Source organism: Syzygium oleosum, unplaced genomic scaffold, assembly GCF_021117445.2.
Source record: "Syzygium oleosum isolate NSW1041296 unplaced genomic scaffold, Sole_v2.1 Sole_v2.12, whole genome shotgun sequence".
Lineage (NCBI taxonomy): Eukaryota > Viridiplantae > Streptophyta > Magnoliopsida > Myrtales > Myrtaceae > Syzygium > Syzygium oleosum.
The window spans coordinates 1,810,704-1,826,520 of NW_026607496.1; the positions used below are offsets into that span (position 1 = coordinate 1,810,704).

General features: G+C 41.2%; 1 protein-coding gene and 1 pseudogene across 1 annotated transcript; both read left to right on the forward strand.

Moving 5' to 3' along the window:
* The first annotated feature begins 8,122 nt into the window (after positions 1 to 8,122).
* On the forward strand, positions 8,123 to 9,768 carry LOC115663380 (anthocyanidin 3-O-glucosyltransferase 2-like). The gene has a single exon (XM_030585389.2). It carries the CDS (start codon positions 8,249 to 8,251, stop codon positions 9,668 to 9,670), a length of 1,422 nt encoding a protein of 473 aa, XP_030441249.2. The 5' UTR covers positions 8,123 to 8,248; the 3' UTR covers positions 9,671 to 9,768.
* A 2,190-nt stretch (positions 9,769 to 11,958) lies between these two features.
* On the forward strand, positions 11,959 to 14,664 carry LOC115663379 (anthocyanidin 3-O-glucosyltransferase 2-like; annotated as a pseudogene).
* The last annotated feature ends 1,153 nt before the right edge of the window (positions 14,665 to 15,817 follow it).

Genomic DNA, 15,817 nt, shown 5'->3' on the forward strand with positions numbered 1-15,817 from the left:
CTAGCTATATTTTCTGTTACTCCGCCCATTTCATAAAATATTCTACCTGATTTAACAACAGCTACCCAATATTCGGGAGATCCTTTATCCGAATCCATACATGTTTCTAAAGGTTTTACCATAACCGGTTTGTACACGTACCCATATTTTTCCACCACGGCACACATTTCTTGTCATTACTTGTCGCCCTGCTTCTATTTGTCTATATGTGATCGAGCGTTCCCTTTGTGTTTTATTGTTCCTGCTTTATCTTTCTCAGGCCGTATATATGCCCCTCGGATTTAACCGTGAATATACCCCGTATAGCCCAGAACATCTTGCCCAATTCAGCCTTGAAAACCACGATTCAACCGAGAATTCTTGGGGTTCAATTCACATTTCGTATCTTGTACTAACTGTTCTTATCTTGTGTTAGTTTTTGTTTTATATTTAATTTAACACACACATGCATAGCACATGTGCTCATCTGGCCAAGCAAGAACAAAATTGAGAGTGGCCGAATTTCGAATGGAGGCCGGGCTCGCGTGGACTCAGTCTTGAAAATTCAAATGAGGTTAGGGCCCCCTTCTTCCAAATTCAATCTCATTTCGCATGTCGAATCAATTGGAATGCAATTCCCGACTTGATCTATATTTCATTAGATGAGGAAATGTTATCCCTAAACAAATTGTCTATAGTATCTAAATGCAATGATCAATGTGACCACAAAATTATGTGATATCCATATTTTTGTCTAGGGATTAAATTCTGTCATTTTAGATGAAGTTTAAACCCTCATTTTTATCTAGTGCGTGAGAGATCTTCAAATGAAAATAAGGTGTCAACAGCTCCTCAACATCCTCAAACCTTTCCAACATTTCAAATTCGTGGTACGTTTGTCCACATGAAATGTCCAAGCTCTCTTGTTTGGCATCTTGGAGATCACATCTTCAAGTAACAAGAAATAGGATAAAAGGCTATCCTTTCAACTCAATCTGCCAATTTGACGTAGCCCCAATGTCGACTACTCGAACAACAGGATCGGGAGAGTGACTTGCACACACAGAAACTCCGTTGCAAAATCGAGCAGAAATTTAAGTTCTGCGCTAGTTTAGAAAAATGGGCATAACTCTATTAAATCTGATCGGAATGACCTGATTCCAAAGCCAAAAGAACAAGGACTCCTGGATCTACAACTTTTATGTTTTGAGCTTTCTCAAATAAGCACCGCAGAGTTGTCGAATTCAGAAGGAAAGTGGACGGTTGTGATTGGTCAGGATGCGGGAAAGGATAGGAACTTCAATGATGCTCTTCTAGGCCTCCAAAGAAGTTGATAGGGCATCAATTCTTCTAGATTGATGGCTGAAACTCTTCAAGAATGCAGACTTGAAAAGCTCCGACTCTTCAAGGACGAAGTGAAAACTCGTCTAGGTTTTCAAGGGGTTTGAACTCTTCGAGATTCAAGGGAATTGCACTAGGCAAATTCCGTTAATCACATTCAGTCTGTCTGTTTGCATGGACTTGAAGCCCTTTTATACAAAAACAGAAGAAGAGCAAAAGTCTAAACCTAGAAACCATAAGCTATTAAAGTACATAGAAACTAGAAACACTTAGAAACTACGAACTATTAAATGTACAATATTTTCAATGCTAGTGGCCGTCTCGAGGAGCCTTGATGCAAGCTTTGATGCATGGAAAATGACAAAGTCAAAGATGAGGCTTTTCGCTTATCAAACTTATCGGTAAGACTCTTGTTGATAAACTGATAAAGCCAAAGATGAGGCTTTTCTCTTATCGATCTTATCGGTAAGACTCTTATCAATTTGTCTGTCTTGAATACAAGCTGATCTTCTTGGCCGAACGAGTTGATCTTGAAGTTGGGCTGCATCATTCCCCCCTTCTTTAAAAGAATTCGACCCCGAATTCGAATCATCATCAGACGAAGAATCACCCACATAAGGTGTTAAATGCCAAATATTGAACATGTCATGTATCTTCATATGAGAAGGCAACTTTAGTCAATATGCATTAGGATTGATACGCTCAAGAACTTCAAGCGGACCAAGCTTTCGATTAGTAAGCTTGTTGTAGGTTCCGATGGGATGACGCTCCAGTGGCAAATAAGCCCAAACAAAGTCTCATGATTCAAAGATGATTACGCGTCAACGCTTATCGACATCCTTTTTATAGGACTCAACCTTGTTCTCCAACCGTTGGCGCACATCTTCATGAACTAGCCTCATTTGAGAAACGGTAGCATCCACCTTATCAATCGCCTTTTCAGCAAAAGGAATAGGTACAAGATCAAGAGCAGTCTTCGGTTGTCGACCATACACAATCACAAAGGGACTATATCCAGTGGTACGGTTCACCGAACAATTATAGGCAAATTCTCCAAGTGACAATCGTGTCTCCCAAGCAGGGATTATCATCAATCAAAGTCCTTAACAGATTTCCTGAGGATCGATTAACAACTTTAGTTTGTCTATTTATTTAGGGGTGAAACACAGTACTATATTGTAGCTTAGTACCAATGTTCTTCCATAATTGTAGCCAAAAGTGACTAAGAAACTTGGTGTCCCGATCAGAAGTAATTGTTTTAGGAAGGCCATGCAATTTGTAGACTTCTTTGAAGAATAATTCAGCAATTCGTGAAGCATCCATAGTTTTGCGATAAGGAATGAAATGTGCCATCTTAGAAAATCTATCTACAACCACAAAGATTGAATCTATACCTCTAAGTGTACCCGGTAGTCCGAGGACAAAGTCCATAGAGATATCTTCCCAAGGGGCTTGTGGTATTGGCAAAGGCAAATAGAGACCAGCATTGGTAGCTTGTCCCTTTCCTACTTAGCATCGTCGACACCTCATGACACGTCGATATACATCTCATTTCATATGGGGCCAAAAGTATTTGGCTGAGACAAGTTGCATAGTCTTATCGTGCCCAAAATGTCCATCATGATGAATTTCATCGATCACCCTTTGTTGAAGAGAATAATCCGGCACACATAGACGATTTCCTTTGAAAAGAGAACCATCATATAGAGTAAAATCAGCAAGCTTCTTGTCTTATGCATCTAGAATGATTTTGGAGAAATAGGGATCTTCTGGATACAACTCTTGAAAAGAGTCAAATCCAAGAACAGTAGAATGCATAGTATGGAGTAAACTCTTCTTTCAACTAAGAGCATCGGCAACTTGATTTTGAACTCCCGCCTTATGCTTGATAATGAACGTGAATTCTTGAACATATTCAACTCATTTGGCACGCTTGGAATTAACCTTTTGCTGCCCTGAAATATACTTGAGAGCTTCATGGTCAGTGTATAAAATAAACTCTCAATGAATAAGATATTGCCTCCAATGCTCAAGTGTCAGGAATAGTGCATAAAATTCCAAATCATAATTGCTATAACGAAGTTTTGCACCATTCCATTTCTCACTAAAGAAGGCAATAGGTCGACCTCCTTGACTTAGAACTCCTCCTATGCCAGTACCTGATGCATCACAATGTACCTCAAAGACAAGATCAAAGTTTGGCAATGCAAGGACCGGTGCCGCACATAACTTTTCTTTGAGATGTTCAAAACTTCTTTGGGCTGCACTTGTCCACTCAAAAACTCCTTTCTTCATGCAAGAGGTGAGTGGGGCTGCAATAGTGCTAAAATGCGCAATGAACAGCCGATAGAAAGAAGCTAAACCATGAAAGCTTCGAACTTCGTGCACATTCGTTGGAGTTGGCCATTCTTTTATCACCTTGATATTGGCATCATCAACCGAAATCCCTTCTTTTGAGATATGAAATCCCAAGAATAGGATTTGCGACACCATGAAGTAGCACTTGTCGGGGGCTGCATACAAGCACTCTTGCCGTAACACTTGTATTACTTCTCGAAGGTGCTGCAAGTGCTCATTAGTAGACTTACTAAAAATCAGAATATCATCAAAATAAATGACAACAAATTTCCCAAGAAATGGCTTCAAAACTTGAGTCATAAACCTCATGAAAGTCGATGGTGCATTAGATAATTCGAATGGCATAACTAGCCACTCAAACAATCCATCCTTGGTTTTAAATGCGGTCTTCCATTCATCTTCGGGTTTGATTATGATTTGATGATAACCGCTCTTTAAATCTAGCTTTAAGAAGATGGTTGCACCCAAAAGTTGATCCAAAAGATCATCAAGACAAGGAATAGGAAAGCGGTACTTGATGGTGATCTTGTTGATCGCCCTATTGTCGACACACATTCTCCAAGTGCCATTTTTCTTCGGCACCAAGAGGGCTGGAATGGCACGTGAGCTGAGACTCTCCCTTATAAAACCCTTGTTCAAGAGTTCCATAACTTGTCGCTGCAATTCTTCATGTTCAACCGGACTCATTCGGTAATGAGCGAGATTGGGTAGTGAAGCTCTAGGCATCAAGTCAATTTGATGCTGAATATCTCTCATAGGAGGAAGACCAGGTGGTAAATCAATCAAAAAGACATCTTTAAATTCTTCTAACAAAGACTGAGCTTGATGGGGTATGGGAGGTACAATTACATTCTCCACACCTGTTTTGTTAAACAAAACATACACAATACGGCAAAAAAACACTACAAGTGCCATAAGTTATGTACGGCGGTCACTTTGGTGCAAAAAAAATTTTTTTGATCACTTCAGTGCTAAAATTTTTGAAAAACAATCACTTATGTGCTAAAATTTTTGAAAAACGATCACTTAAGTGTCAACTCCGGTACTGTACATAATTTTTCGTCGGAAATCTGACGTGGCATTTTTTTTATTAATTTCTGAAGCTAACGTGGCTCACTGGAGTTAGCACTTAAGTGATCATTTTTTTAAAAATTTTAGCACTTAAGTGATCGTTTTTCAAAAATTTTAGTACTGAAGTGATCCAAAAAAACTTTTGGCACTTAAGTGATCGTTTTGCCTCCGATTTGGCATTTAAGTGAGCCGGCGAAAACTTTTGGCACTAAAGTGAGCGCCGTACACAACTTATGGCACTTATAGTGTCATTTTGCCTACACGATACTAACATCTTTCATGGCACCCTTTACATATTTCATTATGAGCAAAGTAGGGGATAAGGAATTCTCAACCAAAGGAGTCTTAAGAGGTTCCTTACTAGGCGCCAAAGTAATTTTCTTTCCTCCATACATAAAAGAATACGTATTATGATAGCCATCACGAGTATTCTTCCTATCAAATTGCCATGGTCGGCCAAGAATAACATGACTAGCATCCATAGGAAGAACATCGCACCATATTTTATCAAAATAGGTAGAGCCGATGGAAAAATTGACAAAGCATCGTTTGGAAACGGTTACCTCGGAACCTTTCTTCAACCACAACATTTTGTACGGTGTGGGGTGCACTTTCAACTTCAATTTTAGCTTGCTTGCCGCCACGTTAGAAATCACATTTTCACAACAACCAGAGTTAATAATTAATTAACATACCTTCCTTGAAATGGTGCAGGCTGAATGAAAAATATTGGTGCGTAGCTACCTATCTCCGGTGTCATCTTTTAGGAGTGAGGAAAATCTTTCTCACCATTAGAAGCTCTCAGGAATCAGTATGTATTATTTGTTCATCATCCGCAGCAACTTCATCATCTTTTGATTCTTCATCACGTGGTTCATTCAAATTTTCATCAGACTCATTATCCACCAATAAAGCTTTACCGGCTGGTCGATTCTTATTGTTTTGACAATTACTATCACGATGACCTATCTCCCCACAAGAATAACAATGCATACCAGTTATAGATGGTTGTTTTGAAATGTTGGATTGAGAAGAAGGCTTACTAGTAGATTGTGCCGTAGGTTTAGCAACTTTGGCGGTGTTGGTGGTAGTCCGGGTTGTCCTATTTGGTAAGGTAGAAGGTTGTTGCCTCCTAGAGCGAAAACGCTCCACTTTGAGTGCCCACTGATGTGCATCTCCTAAATCCCAAATGTCAAGAACTTCCAAGGCATCTTGGATATACAGCTGCAGACCATTCAAGTACTTGTTTACAAGCACCTCTTTTGGGTCTTGAATCTTGTTGCGAATCACTAGCTCATTGAATTCGTTGGTGTATTGGTCTACCGTTCGCGTACCTTGCCTCAGATTTTGATACCACTGATAGAGCTCTCTCTTGTATCCTTTGGGAAGGAAGTACTTTCGAATCTTGTCCTCCATTTTTCTCCGCGAAGTGATTGGAGCCTTGCCAATAGATTGGCGGGTTTGTTTCTCACGTCTCTACCAAGCTATAGCCTTGCCTCAGAGTCGCATAACAATTATGCCAACTTGACAATCATCCGAGACATTCCTATGCTCGAAATCTTCATTCACAAGTGTCAACCAATCGACAATTTCATCAGTAGAATCGGTACCTGAAAATTCTGGAATATCTCTCTTGATTTCCTTTTCCCAATCTGGTTCCCGAACCTCTTGTGCGCTATGTGGAGCATTCGTCCTTTGGGGAAAAGATTGCACACTTTTTGAAGAAGAAGAATCACCATTGGATTCTCCGGTTCTAGAACGAGGCGGAGGATTGTTTGCTTCAACCCTCAGATGTTGAACTTCTCGGGTTAAGTCATCAATTCGTTGTTGCAAGTTCGCCGCAAGTGTATACACTTCGCCTAATGGAATGGTCCTGCCACCTCGACGTCTTGCTTGTCTTGGAGGCATTGTCCTCTCCTCCAAGGCTCTAATACCAAATGACGTAGCCCCAAGGTCGACTACTCGAACAACAGGATCGGAAGAGTGACTTGCACACACGGAAACTCCGTCGCAAAATCGAGCAGAAATTTCAGTTCTGCGCTAGTTTAGGAAAATGAGCATAACTCTGTCAAATCAATTGGAATGACCTGATTCCAAAGCCAAAAGAACAAGGGCTCCTGGATCTACAACTTTTATGTTTTGAGCTTTCTCAAATAAGCACTGCAGAGTTGTCAAATTCAGAAGGAAAGTAGACGGTCGTGACTGGTCAAGATGCGGGAAAAGATAGGAACTTCAAGGATGCTCTTCTAGGCCTCCAAGGAAGTTGAAAGGGCATCAATTCTTCTAGATTGATGGCTGCAACTCTTCAAGGATGTAGACTTGAAAAGCTCCGACTCTTCAAGGACGGAGTGAAAACTCTTCTAGGTTTTCAAGGGGTTTGAACTCTTCAAGGTTCAAGGGAATTGCAATAGGCAAATCTCATTAATCACATTCAGTCTGTCTATTTGCATGGACTTGAAGCCCTTTTATACAAAAACAGAAAAAAAAAGCAAAAGTCTAAACCTAGAAACCACAAGCTATTAAAGTACATAGAAACTAGAAACACTTAGAATTTTTTTTTTTTAGAAACACTTAGAAATTAGGAACTATTAAATATACAATATTTTCAATGCTAGTGGCCATCTCGAGGAGTCTTAATGCAAGCTTCGATGCATGGAAAATGACAAAGTCAAATATGAGGCTTTTCGCTTATCGAACTTTTAAGTAAGACTCTTGTCGATAAACTGACAAAGCCAAAAATGAGGCTTTTCTCTTATCGATCTTATCGGTAAGACTCTTGTCGATTTGTTTGTCTTGAATACGAGCCGATCTTCTTGGCTGAACGAGTTGATCTTGAAGTTGGGCTGCATCACAATTCTATTTGGTAATACAAGCTATCAAACGTCGCTCCAGGTCATGTAGGGACCCATGACAATTCTTCATTGTTAAGAGCATACACCCAAGCGGGAATTCACGGGCACACCTCAAAAAGGAATACCAATAATACTGTCGGGACAGTGATTAATTGAAAGGTAAATATCATGCAATAGCTTCTCATTTGAAAGAATATTATCTGGTCTATAAATTTTATGGAATGAGCTCTTTTACGTTGTTCATTACGTAAACTCTACCATAATATTCACATAATTATATTGCATGACGTCATCACTTCGTCCTATTGATCTATCTGCATCCTTTTGTCAGTTTGTGCGTTTCCTTTATTCCCACTAACTATAGATTCACATAGTCATCTTGGAAAATGGAAGGTCAAACCTCAACCACACATTTTCATGAGAGAGAAAGAGACTTGTCATTTGCTTGAGAATTTCCACACGCTTGCGTGTGAGAAAGGAAAATTTTGTGGCTAGCTTTTGACCGTCACACTGTCAGACGGTCATTCTAGCAGCTCTCATTCACAAATTGCGGTCCACAAGAGCCTCCGCCACCTTGTTATCATCTCCGCAAACCATTCAACTCAGTAAGGAAAAAAGAAGAAAATTTCGAAGGCATCATCGTCATCATGAGTTCTAAATCCGAGCTCGTGTTCATCCCACCGCCCATCCTCGGCCACCTGGTGTCGATGGTGGAGATGGCCAAGCTCCTCGTCGACCGAGACAATCGGCTCTCCGTTACAGTCCTTATCATGAAGTTTCCCTTCGACTCCAAGATCGACTCCCATGTCGAGTCGTTGACCACTTCCGTTGCCGCCCGCATCCGCTTCGTCCTCCTCCCTCGGCAAAACCCCTCCCCGGAAGCGTCCGCGATGGCCTTCTTCAAACAGTTCATGGAGAGCCACAAAGCCGACATCCAAGAAGCCGTCCGTGACCTCTCCGCCTCCAGCTCAGCACGGCTCAAGGGGCTCGTCGTCGACATGTTCTGCACCTCGATGGTCGACGTGGCCGTCGAGTTTGGCATCCCTTCGTACGTGTTCATCCCATCGGGCATGGCGCTCGTCGGATTGATGCTGTACCTCCAGTCTCTCCAAGACGAGCAGCACATGGACCTGACAAGGCTCAAGGGCTCTGATGCCGAGCTGGACTTCCCGTGCTTCGCTAATCCGCTGCCCGCCGCCAAATTCTTGCCCTCAGAAGTGTTTACGAAAGAAGACTGCCGGATATTCTTGGGCCACGCCCAGAGGTTTAGGGAAACCAAGGGAATTTTGGTAAATACATTCGCCGAGTTGGAACCACGCGCGGTGGAGGCCCTGGCCGGCCTTGGAGCGCCCAGGGTGTACCCCGTTGGCCCCATACTGAACATCAAGGTCGAGAGCAAAAAGGATTTTGAGATCCAGGACTGGCTCGACGAGCAGCCTGATGCGTCAGTGGTGTTCCTGTGCTTCGGGAGCTATGGGAGCTTCGAGGAGGACCAGGTGAAAGAGATTGCCTGTGCATTGGAGCGGAGCGGGTACCGCTTCCTGTGGTCCCTACGGCGGCCACCGACGAAGGGCAAGCTAGAGGCCCCCTATGACTACGCGGATCCTGCGGAGGTCCTGCCCAAGGGGTTCATTGGGAGGACGACTAGTGTCGGGAGAGTGATCGGGTGGGCCCCACAGGTCGCGGTCCTGGCCCACCGGGCTATCGGAGGGTTCGTGTCACACTGCGGGTGGAACTCCACCCTAGAGAGCATATGGTTCGGCGTACCGATGGTCGCGTGGCCCCAGTATGCAGAGCAACAATTCAACGCGTTCGAGCTGGTGGTGGAGCTCGGCCTCGCAGCAGAGATCAAGATGGATTTTCGAAAAGATCTCACCAAAGGGAGTAACGTCTTCGTGACGGCGGACGAAATAGACGGAGGGATAAGGAAGTTAATGGAGGGTGAGGAGGCCGGGGAGAGAAGGAAGAAGGTGAAGGAGGTGAGCGAAAAAAGTAAGCAGGCTTTGATGGAGGGTGGCTCTTCTTACTTGTCTTTGGCTCACTTCATCGAGGATGTCTGGAGTCAATAAGCCTCCTGGTATTTTGAGTACTGTTGTTATTTTGATTCTATGATTACATGGCGTATGTTCCAGCGTACCTGGGACACCAATCCATGTAGACTGTTCTAGTGGTTGTTACCTCCCTACCGATTTATTCACCAAAGGAAAATACTAATATCGTTATACAATACTAATATCGTTATACAAGTTCAATCTTTGTAGTGATGTGACAGATCAATAAAATTTTTATGTCATTTTTAATAGATCTAATATTATATTTTACTAAATTCCTTTTGAAAATTGGTTCATCAATGCGCATGGTATTCTTTTGACTTTATAGAATGGGGGATAAATTGGGGACCAAGAAATTTCTTCAATCCTTAATTTGATGTCCCCTATAGTGATGGAGACATCTCGTGATTCATCACATCAAGTAAACTTAAATGTTAAGTACAACGACAGAGAAAGTGACGTTTGAACATTTGATGAATTTATATTAAGAACAATCGTTCAAATTATGAAATAACTATCTTAACCATTTTACAGTAAGATTCTTCATTGTTTTGTAAAATTTTATTTCACTTTAAACATAACATGGTTCTCATGGTAAGTTTATTGAAATTCGTCGAAAATTGCGGTTGAATTTATATACGATGACAATACATTTGCTGTAACACTCACACTAAGATATTCTGGTAATTGAGAATTGGATTAGCAAAAATAATAATTGTCAATCAATCTATTAAGTAGATATAGTAATTTGAAAGGAAAAATTACCAAAAAAAAGTTATAAACTTATTGCATTTGTGTCAATTCAGTCATAAAACTCTCAATTGTGCCAATTGAATCCTAAACATTTTCACGTTTTGCCAATTGAGTCCTAAGCCTTTTTGTTCAATTTAATGCATTATGAACCAATTAAGAGATATTAACAACTCAAGACTACATCAAATCTCCGGCACATAACTTCTCTAACCTAATTTACACATGCTTCTATCTTGACCCTCCTGAAATGAATCTCGAGAGAGTTTGACGGATTGCGAATAGGGCAAGAAAACCTTCTTATGAGGTGGTGCTTACACTTCGTACGAACTCTCTAAAACCCTACTGATCGCAACTTGATTTTTCATTAATTATTTCATTTTATTTTTAATCAAATATCGCCCCTCTCCTAATCTAGACTGGTTAGGAGTCTAAGTAAGATGCAGGAGCCCACCCACCTTACATTTGCGAACCAGAGGTGAAAAATATCCTTTAAGATAGGGCCAAAGGGAGAAAAAGTCCTTCCTCCGGAGGGCTTGATTAAGGTCGGTTCATGTAATGCTTGTTGTTAATACCTCTTTCTCTTTTGTGAAAAAACATTTCATGTAATATTTTCAATTTTATTCCCTAATATTCATCTAAGAATCCATGAATAAATGCTCAAACATTATAAATTAAGTCAATCAATAATAAAACAAATAATGCACAAGAAAATACCCGAGCCATGTCGGGTACCATTGTACATCTTCTTCTTCTAGGACAGGACACCGTGAAGTATAAATGAAATTCGACGTGCGTCAAATATAAATTTCTTAATCTAAGTGATGATGGATGCATTCTAAAATTGACAAAAATAAAACTGATAATATAAAAACGAAAACTAAACTAATCCTATACATGTAATGCAAGAAATATCTAAAAGCAATTCAAATTTTTATTTTATTTTATTATCCTGTTTTATATTTTTTGCAAAAAAAAAAACTATCTAAACATCCATGGTGAGAATAAAACTAAAATTTAATGCTGAAAATAATTAAGAACAAGGAACTCCTAAAGTATTGCAGGAAAACGGTATCAGCAGATGTAAGATGCAATGCATGCTGGAATTTGAAAAATAATGACACTGGCATGAATAAAACACGTTATATGATGCAAATATAGATAAACAAAAAACATGGATTCTATATCTACTATGAAAGCGAGTACGAACTAAAATTATGTAAACCAATTCAAATTACGTAATAATTTATCAACATTGATATAAATTTAAACAGCGCACATTATGACATCAATTATAAGCTATTCACGAGAAAACATCAAACTAAAACCAAACGCGATGTGAATTGGTTCGGATTAGACCATATTCAAGACAAGTTGCTCCGTGTTTTCGATTCGGATTGTGAGGGCATTGAGGGATCAATACTCGGATGAAACTGAAGTAAAACATTAGTAGGCTCACACAATCGATTTAGTTGAGAGGGGAACAAAAGTTCAGGTTCTTACTTCTAAGCACGATAAACTCCACGGATGCCGACCCGTTTCCGTTGAATGCTCCGATGAACTCCGGCGAACGATGTGGCAACAAGAGCTCGCCCATTAAGGGTGAGTTTATTTAGCGGAGAAATGAATGATTTGGTAAACATTTTACTAAAAATGATATGAACAAACAAAAAGAATTGATTGTCCACGAAAATATTGAGACATAAATTGTTATCGATAATAAAAACATTTCTGGTTTACTATTTATTTCGACCGATATAAATGATCCTTTTTTCAAAAAAAAGATCGCTTGTATCGCCTAACATAACTAGTCATTGAAAAATATTTTCATTATTGATAATAATTTATGTCTAAACATTTTCGTGGATGATGAAAATATTTTTTCTTCATTTATTTTTGTAAAGCAATCATTTTTAGGAAAATGTGTTCTCAAATCATTCATTTTTCGTTAAATAAATGTAATCTTAACAGGTACCAAATTCCAACGTTTCCTCATTTCGGTGAACTTCTGTTTTCGCCGCTTCCACCGATCGCACCTGTCTATCTTGCTCGACCAGATTCTTCGGTGAACGCACACTTCTCTTGCTTTCTTATTCTCTCTCGAGTGTGCTGCCCATGTTGTTTTATTCCATGAGTTCACCCTATTCTTCTTTGTTTTTTCTCCTGTTTCGTCTTCCTCGGGCCCCATATACGCCCCTCTTATTCAACCATGAATCTGTCCCATATGGCCAAGAATTTCTTGCCCAATCGAACCGTGAAAATCCACCTTTCGATCGAAGAATTCTTGTCAAGGTTTCTCTCCGTTCCTTTCTGTTTTGCCCAGATTCGCATTCCCTATTTTCTACTAGCTGAATATTCTTATCTTTCCTCGGTTTCGAAATTCCAGCTGATTTCGCATGCCGGGCCAATTTGAATACAATTCACAATTGGACACGTGTTTATTTGATGCGGACATTATCCATAAACATAATGACTCTAGTATCTAAAACTTGGAAATATACAGTATATAGAAGGTGATTTCAAAATCCTGTTATATCGATATTTTTTTGTTAATCATGTGAGATCTTTAGGCGATAATTTGTCCACATGAAATGTTCAAGCCCTTGTTCGGAATCTTAGAGATCACATCTTCAAGTGATAAGATATAAGGATACAAGACTGTCTTTTTCTACTTAATCCGCTAATTCTTAGTGTCTTATCATATCCTATGTTCCTCTTTCTGTCGATATTGGTCTAAATAATCTACAGATTATATAATAACTTATCGATCTACCAATGATGTGACATCATATAAAGTTATAAACCACTCGATATTTTCAACTTGAAATAGCTTCTCGAGTGCATCAAATGCATATGAGGGGCCAAGCTTCTCTTCGACTCCGATGATCTACTCTCCAATACTATCCTCATCATGAAGTTCCCCTTTGACTCCGAGATCGATACCCCCGTCGAGTTGCTCGTTGCCTCCGCTGCTGCCCGCATCCGCTTTGTCCTCCTCCCTTGGCGAAACCCACCCCCGAGGACGTCCCCACTGGCCTTCCTCCATTACTTCATGGAGAGCCTCAAATCCGACTTACGAGAAGCCGTAGCCAAGATCTCTGCCTGTGGCACGCCATGGCTTGCAGGGCTCGTCGTTGACATGTCTTGCACATCGATGATCAATGTGGCACTCGAGTTCGGCATCCCTTCCTACATGTTCTTCACGTCGAGCACGGCGTGCCTCAGAATCATGCTGCACCCTCAGTCTCTCCAAGACGAGCAACGCATGGACCTGACCAGGCTCAAGGGCTCTGACACCAAGCTGGACATCTCATGCTTCGTTAGTCCACTGCTCACCGCCAAGTTCTTGCTCTTGGAAGTGTTTATAAAAGAAGACTGCCAAATATTCTTGGGCCACGCCCTGAGGTTTAGGGAAATCAAGGGAATTTTGGTAAATACATTCGCCGAGTTGGAACCACGCGCGGTGGAGGCCCTGGCCGGCCTTGGAGTGCCCGCGGTTTACCATGTGGGCCCCATACTGAACATCAAGGTTGAGAGCAAAAAGGGTCTCGAGACCCTGGAGTGGCTCGACCGGCAGCCAGACACGTCAGTGGTGTTCCTGTGCTTCAGGAGCAAGGGGAGCTTCGACGAGCACCAGGCAAAAGAGATTGCTTGTGCATTAGAGCGGGAATCGCTTCCTGTGGTCCCAACAGCCGCGGCCGGCAAAGGGCAAGATGGATGCCCCCCATGACTACGCGGATCTCGCAGAGGTCCTGCCCGAGGTGTTCCTCAACAGGACGGCTGAGGTTGGGAGAGTGATCGGGTGGGCCCCATAGGTTGCCATCCTAGCCCACCGAGCCATCAGAGGGTTCGTGTCGCACTGCAGGTAGAACTCCAGCCTAGAGAGCATATGGTTCGGTGTGTCGGTCACCGCGTGGCCTCAATACGCGGAGCAACAGTTCAACGCATTCCAGCTGGTGGTGGAGCTCAGCTTGGCAGCGGAGATTAAGATGGATTATCGGAGAGATCACGACAAAGGGAGTGACCTCGTTGTGACGGCAGACGAAATAGAGGGAGGGATAAGGAAGCCAATGCAGGCCAAGTTCGCTAGGGAGAGGAGGAAAAAGGTGAAGCAGGTGAGCGAGAAGGGTAGAAAGGCTTTGACGGAGGGTGGCTCTTCTTACTCGTCTTTGGCTCGCTTCATCGAGGATGTCTCGAGTCAATAAGCCTTCATTTAGCTACGAGACGGGTTGGTTGGTATTTTGAGTACTGTTGGTATTTGGATTCTACAATTACTTGGAGTGCGTGTGTTTTAGGGTTTGTGTGGCTATAATCCATAATCCATGTTGATTTTCGTCGACCCTTGACGAGTTTTAAGTGGAACCAATCATTTGGGTTTGGCCCACGAGTTGTAACTTGCAAATGCAACGACAGATATAGAATGGGTTCAAAAAGACATCATTCACAAATTTCCATATGGTAGATTTTCGTGTACTTTGCACCTCCTCGATCTCCAGATATAAACAAAACTCCATTATGCTCATGCCTTCACCTCTCCCTGGTTTGTTGTCCTTGTTCTCTTGCGTCCATTGCTGTTCTCATTCGTGCTTCTGAAAGTTAGGGCTCTCGGTTCTTCCGTAGCGTGTGATGGAGAGGATGAGTGTGAAAAGCATTTCGGAGTAGCAAATTTAGCAAAATTGAACTTTCGTCGAAGATGTAAATTTGATTTGACCCCGTGCGGAAAGTAAAGGACCCACGGATTCATGAACCGAGTAAAACACTATAAGACGCGGTAATCAGCCCCTCCTTGCCCATCAGGTGAGACAATTTTACGAGGAAGGCTGCATTTAACGGTTGGCAGAGCGAATCCCATTAAGGCCAACATCTCATAGGATTGATGGGACGCAATAGACAAAACTGAAGGCAAAATCTAACATGCTTGAGTTTAAGGATGTTGTAATATTATCGCGGAAACTGATAGAATCTTGAAATTAATCAACATGAAATCACTTGAAAAATAAACGATGAACAATAAAGGATACCAAAGATGTACGTGCTTCGGTCCGAGTGTCAACACTTACTCAATCCTAATATGATTTCTAATTAGCAAAGCAAGGCACTCAAGACATTTTTTAGGGTTTGCGCTTTATTAAAATGCATACTAACCCATATGCAATGACGTGCAAAAATCGGCATGTGATTAATGCAACCTAACTTGCAAATTATATGGCATGCGACAATGTGACCTAATTCTAAAGACGGAAAATGATATTTTTTTTTTGGTATTTTTTGAATGATATTCGAAATTAAAAATTACTCAAATTAAGAATATAATCTATCCTAATCTATCCTAAAGTAACTCATTCTTTTTTGGGATTTTCATGGAAATTCGGAATCTTAAAATAACCTAAATAATCTTTTAGGATTAGAATAACA

Bases quoted from the DNA above. Each gene is read 5' to 3' on its own strand.
- LOC115663380 (XM_030585389.2), top strand. From the start codon at position 8,249: ATGAGTTCTAAATCCGAGCTCGTGTTCATCCCACCGCCCATCCTCGGC.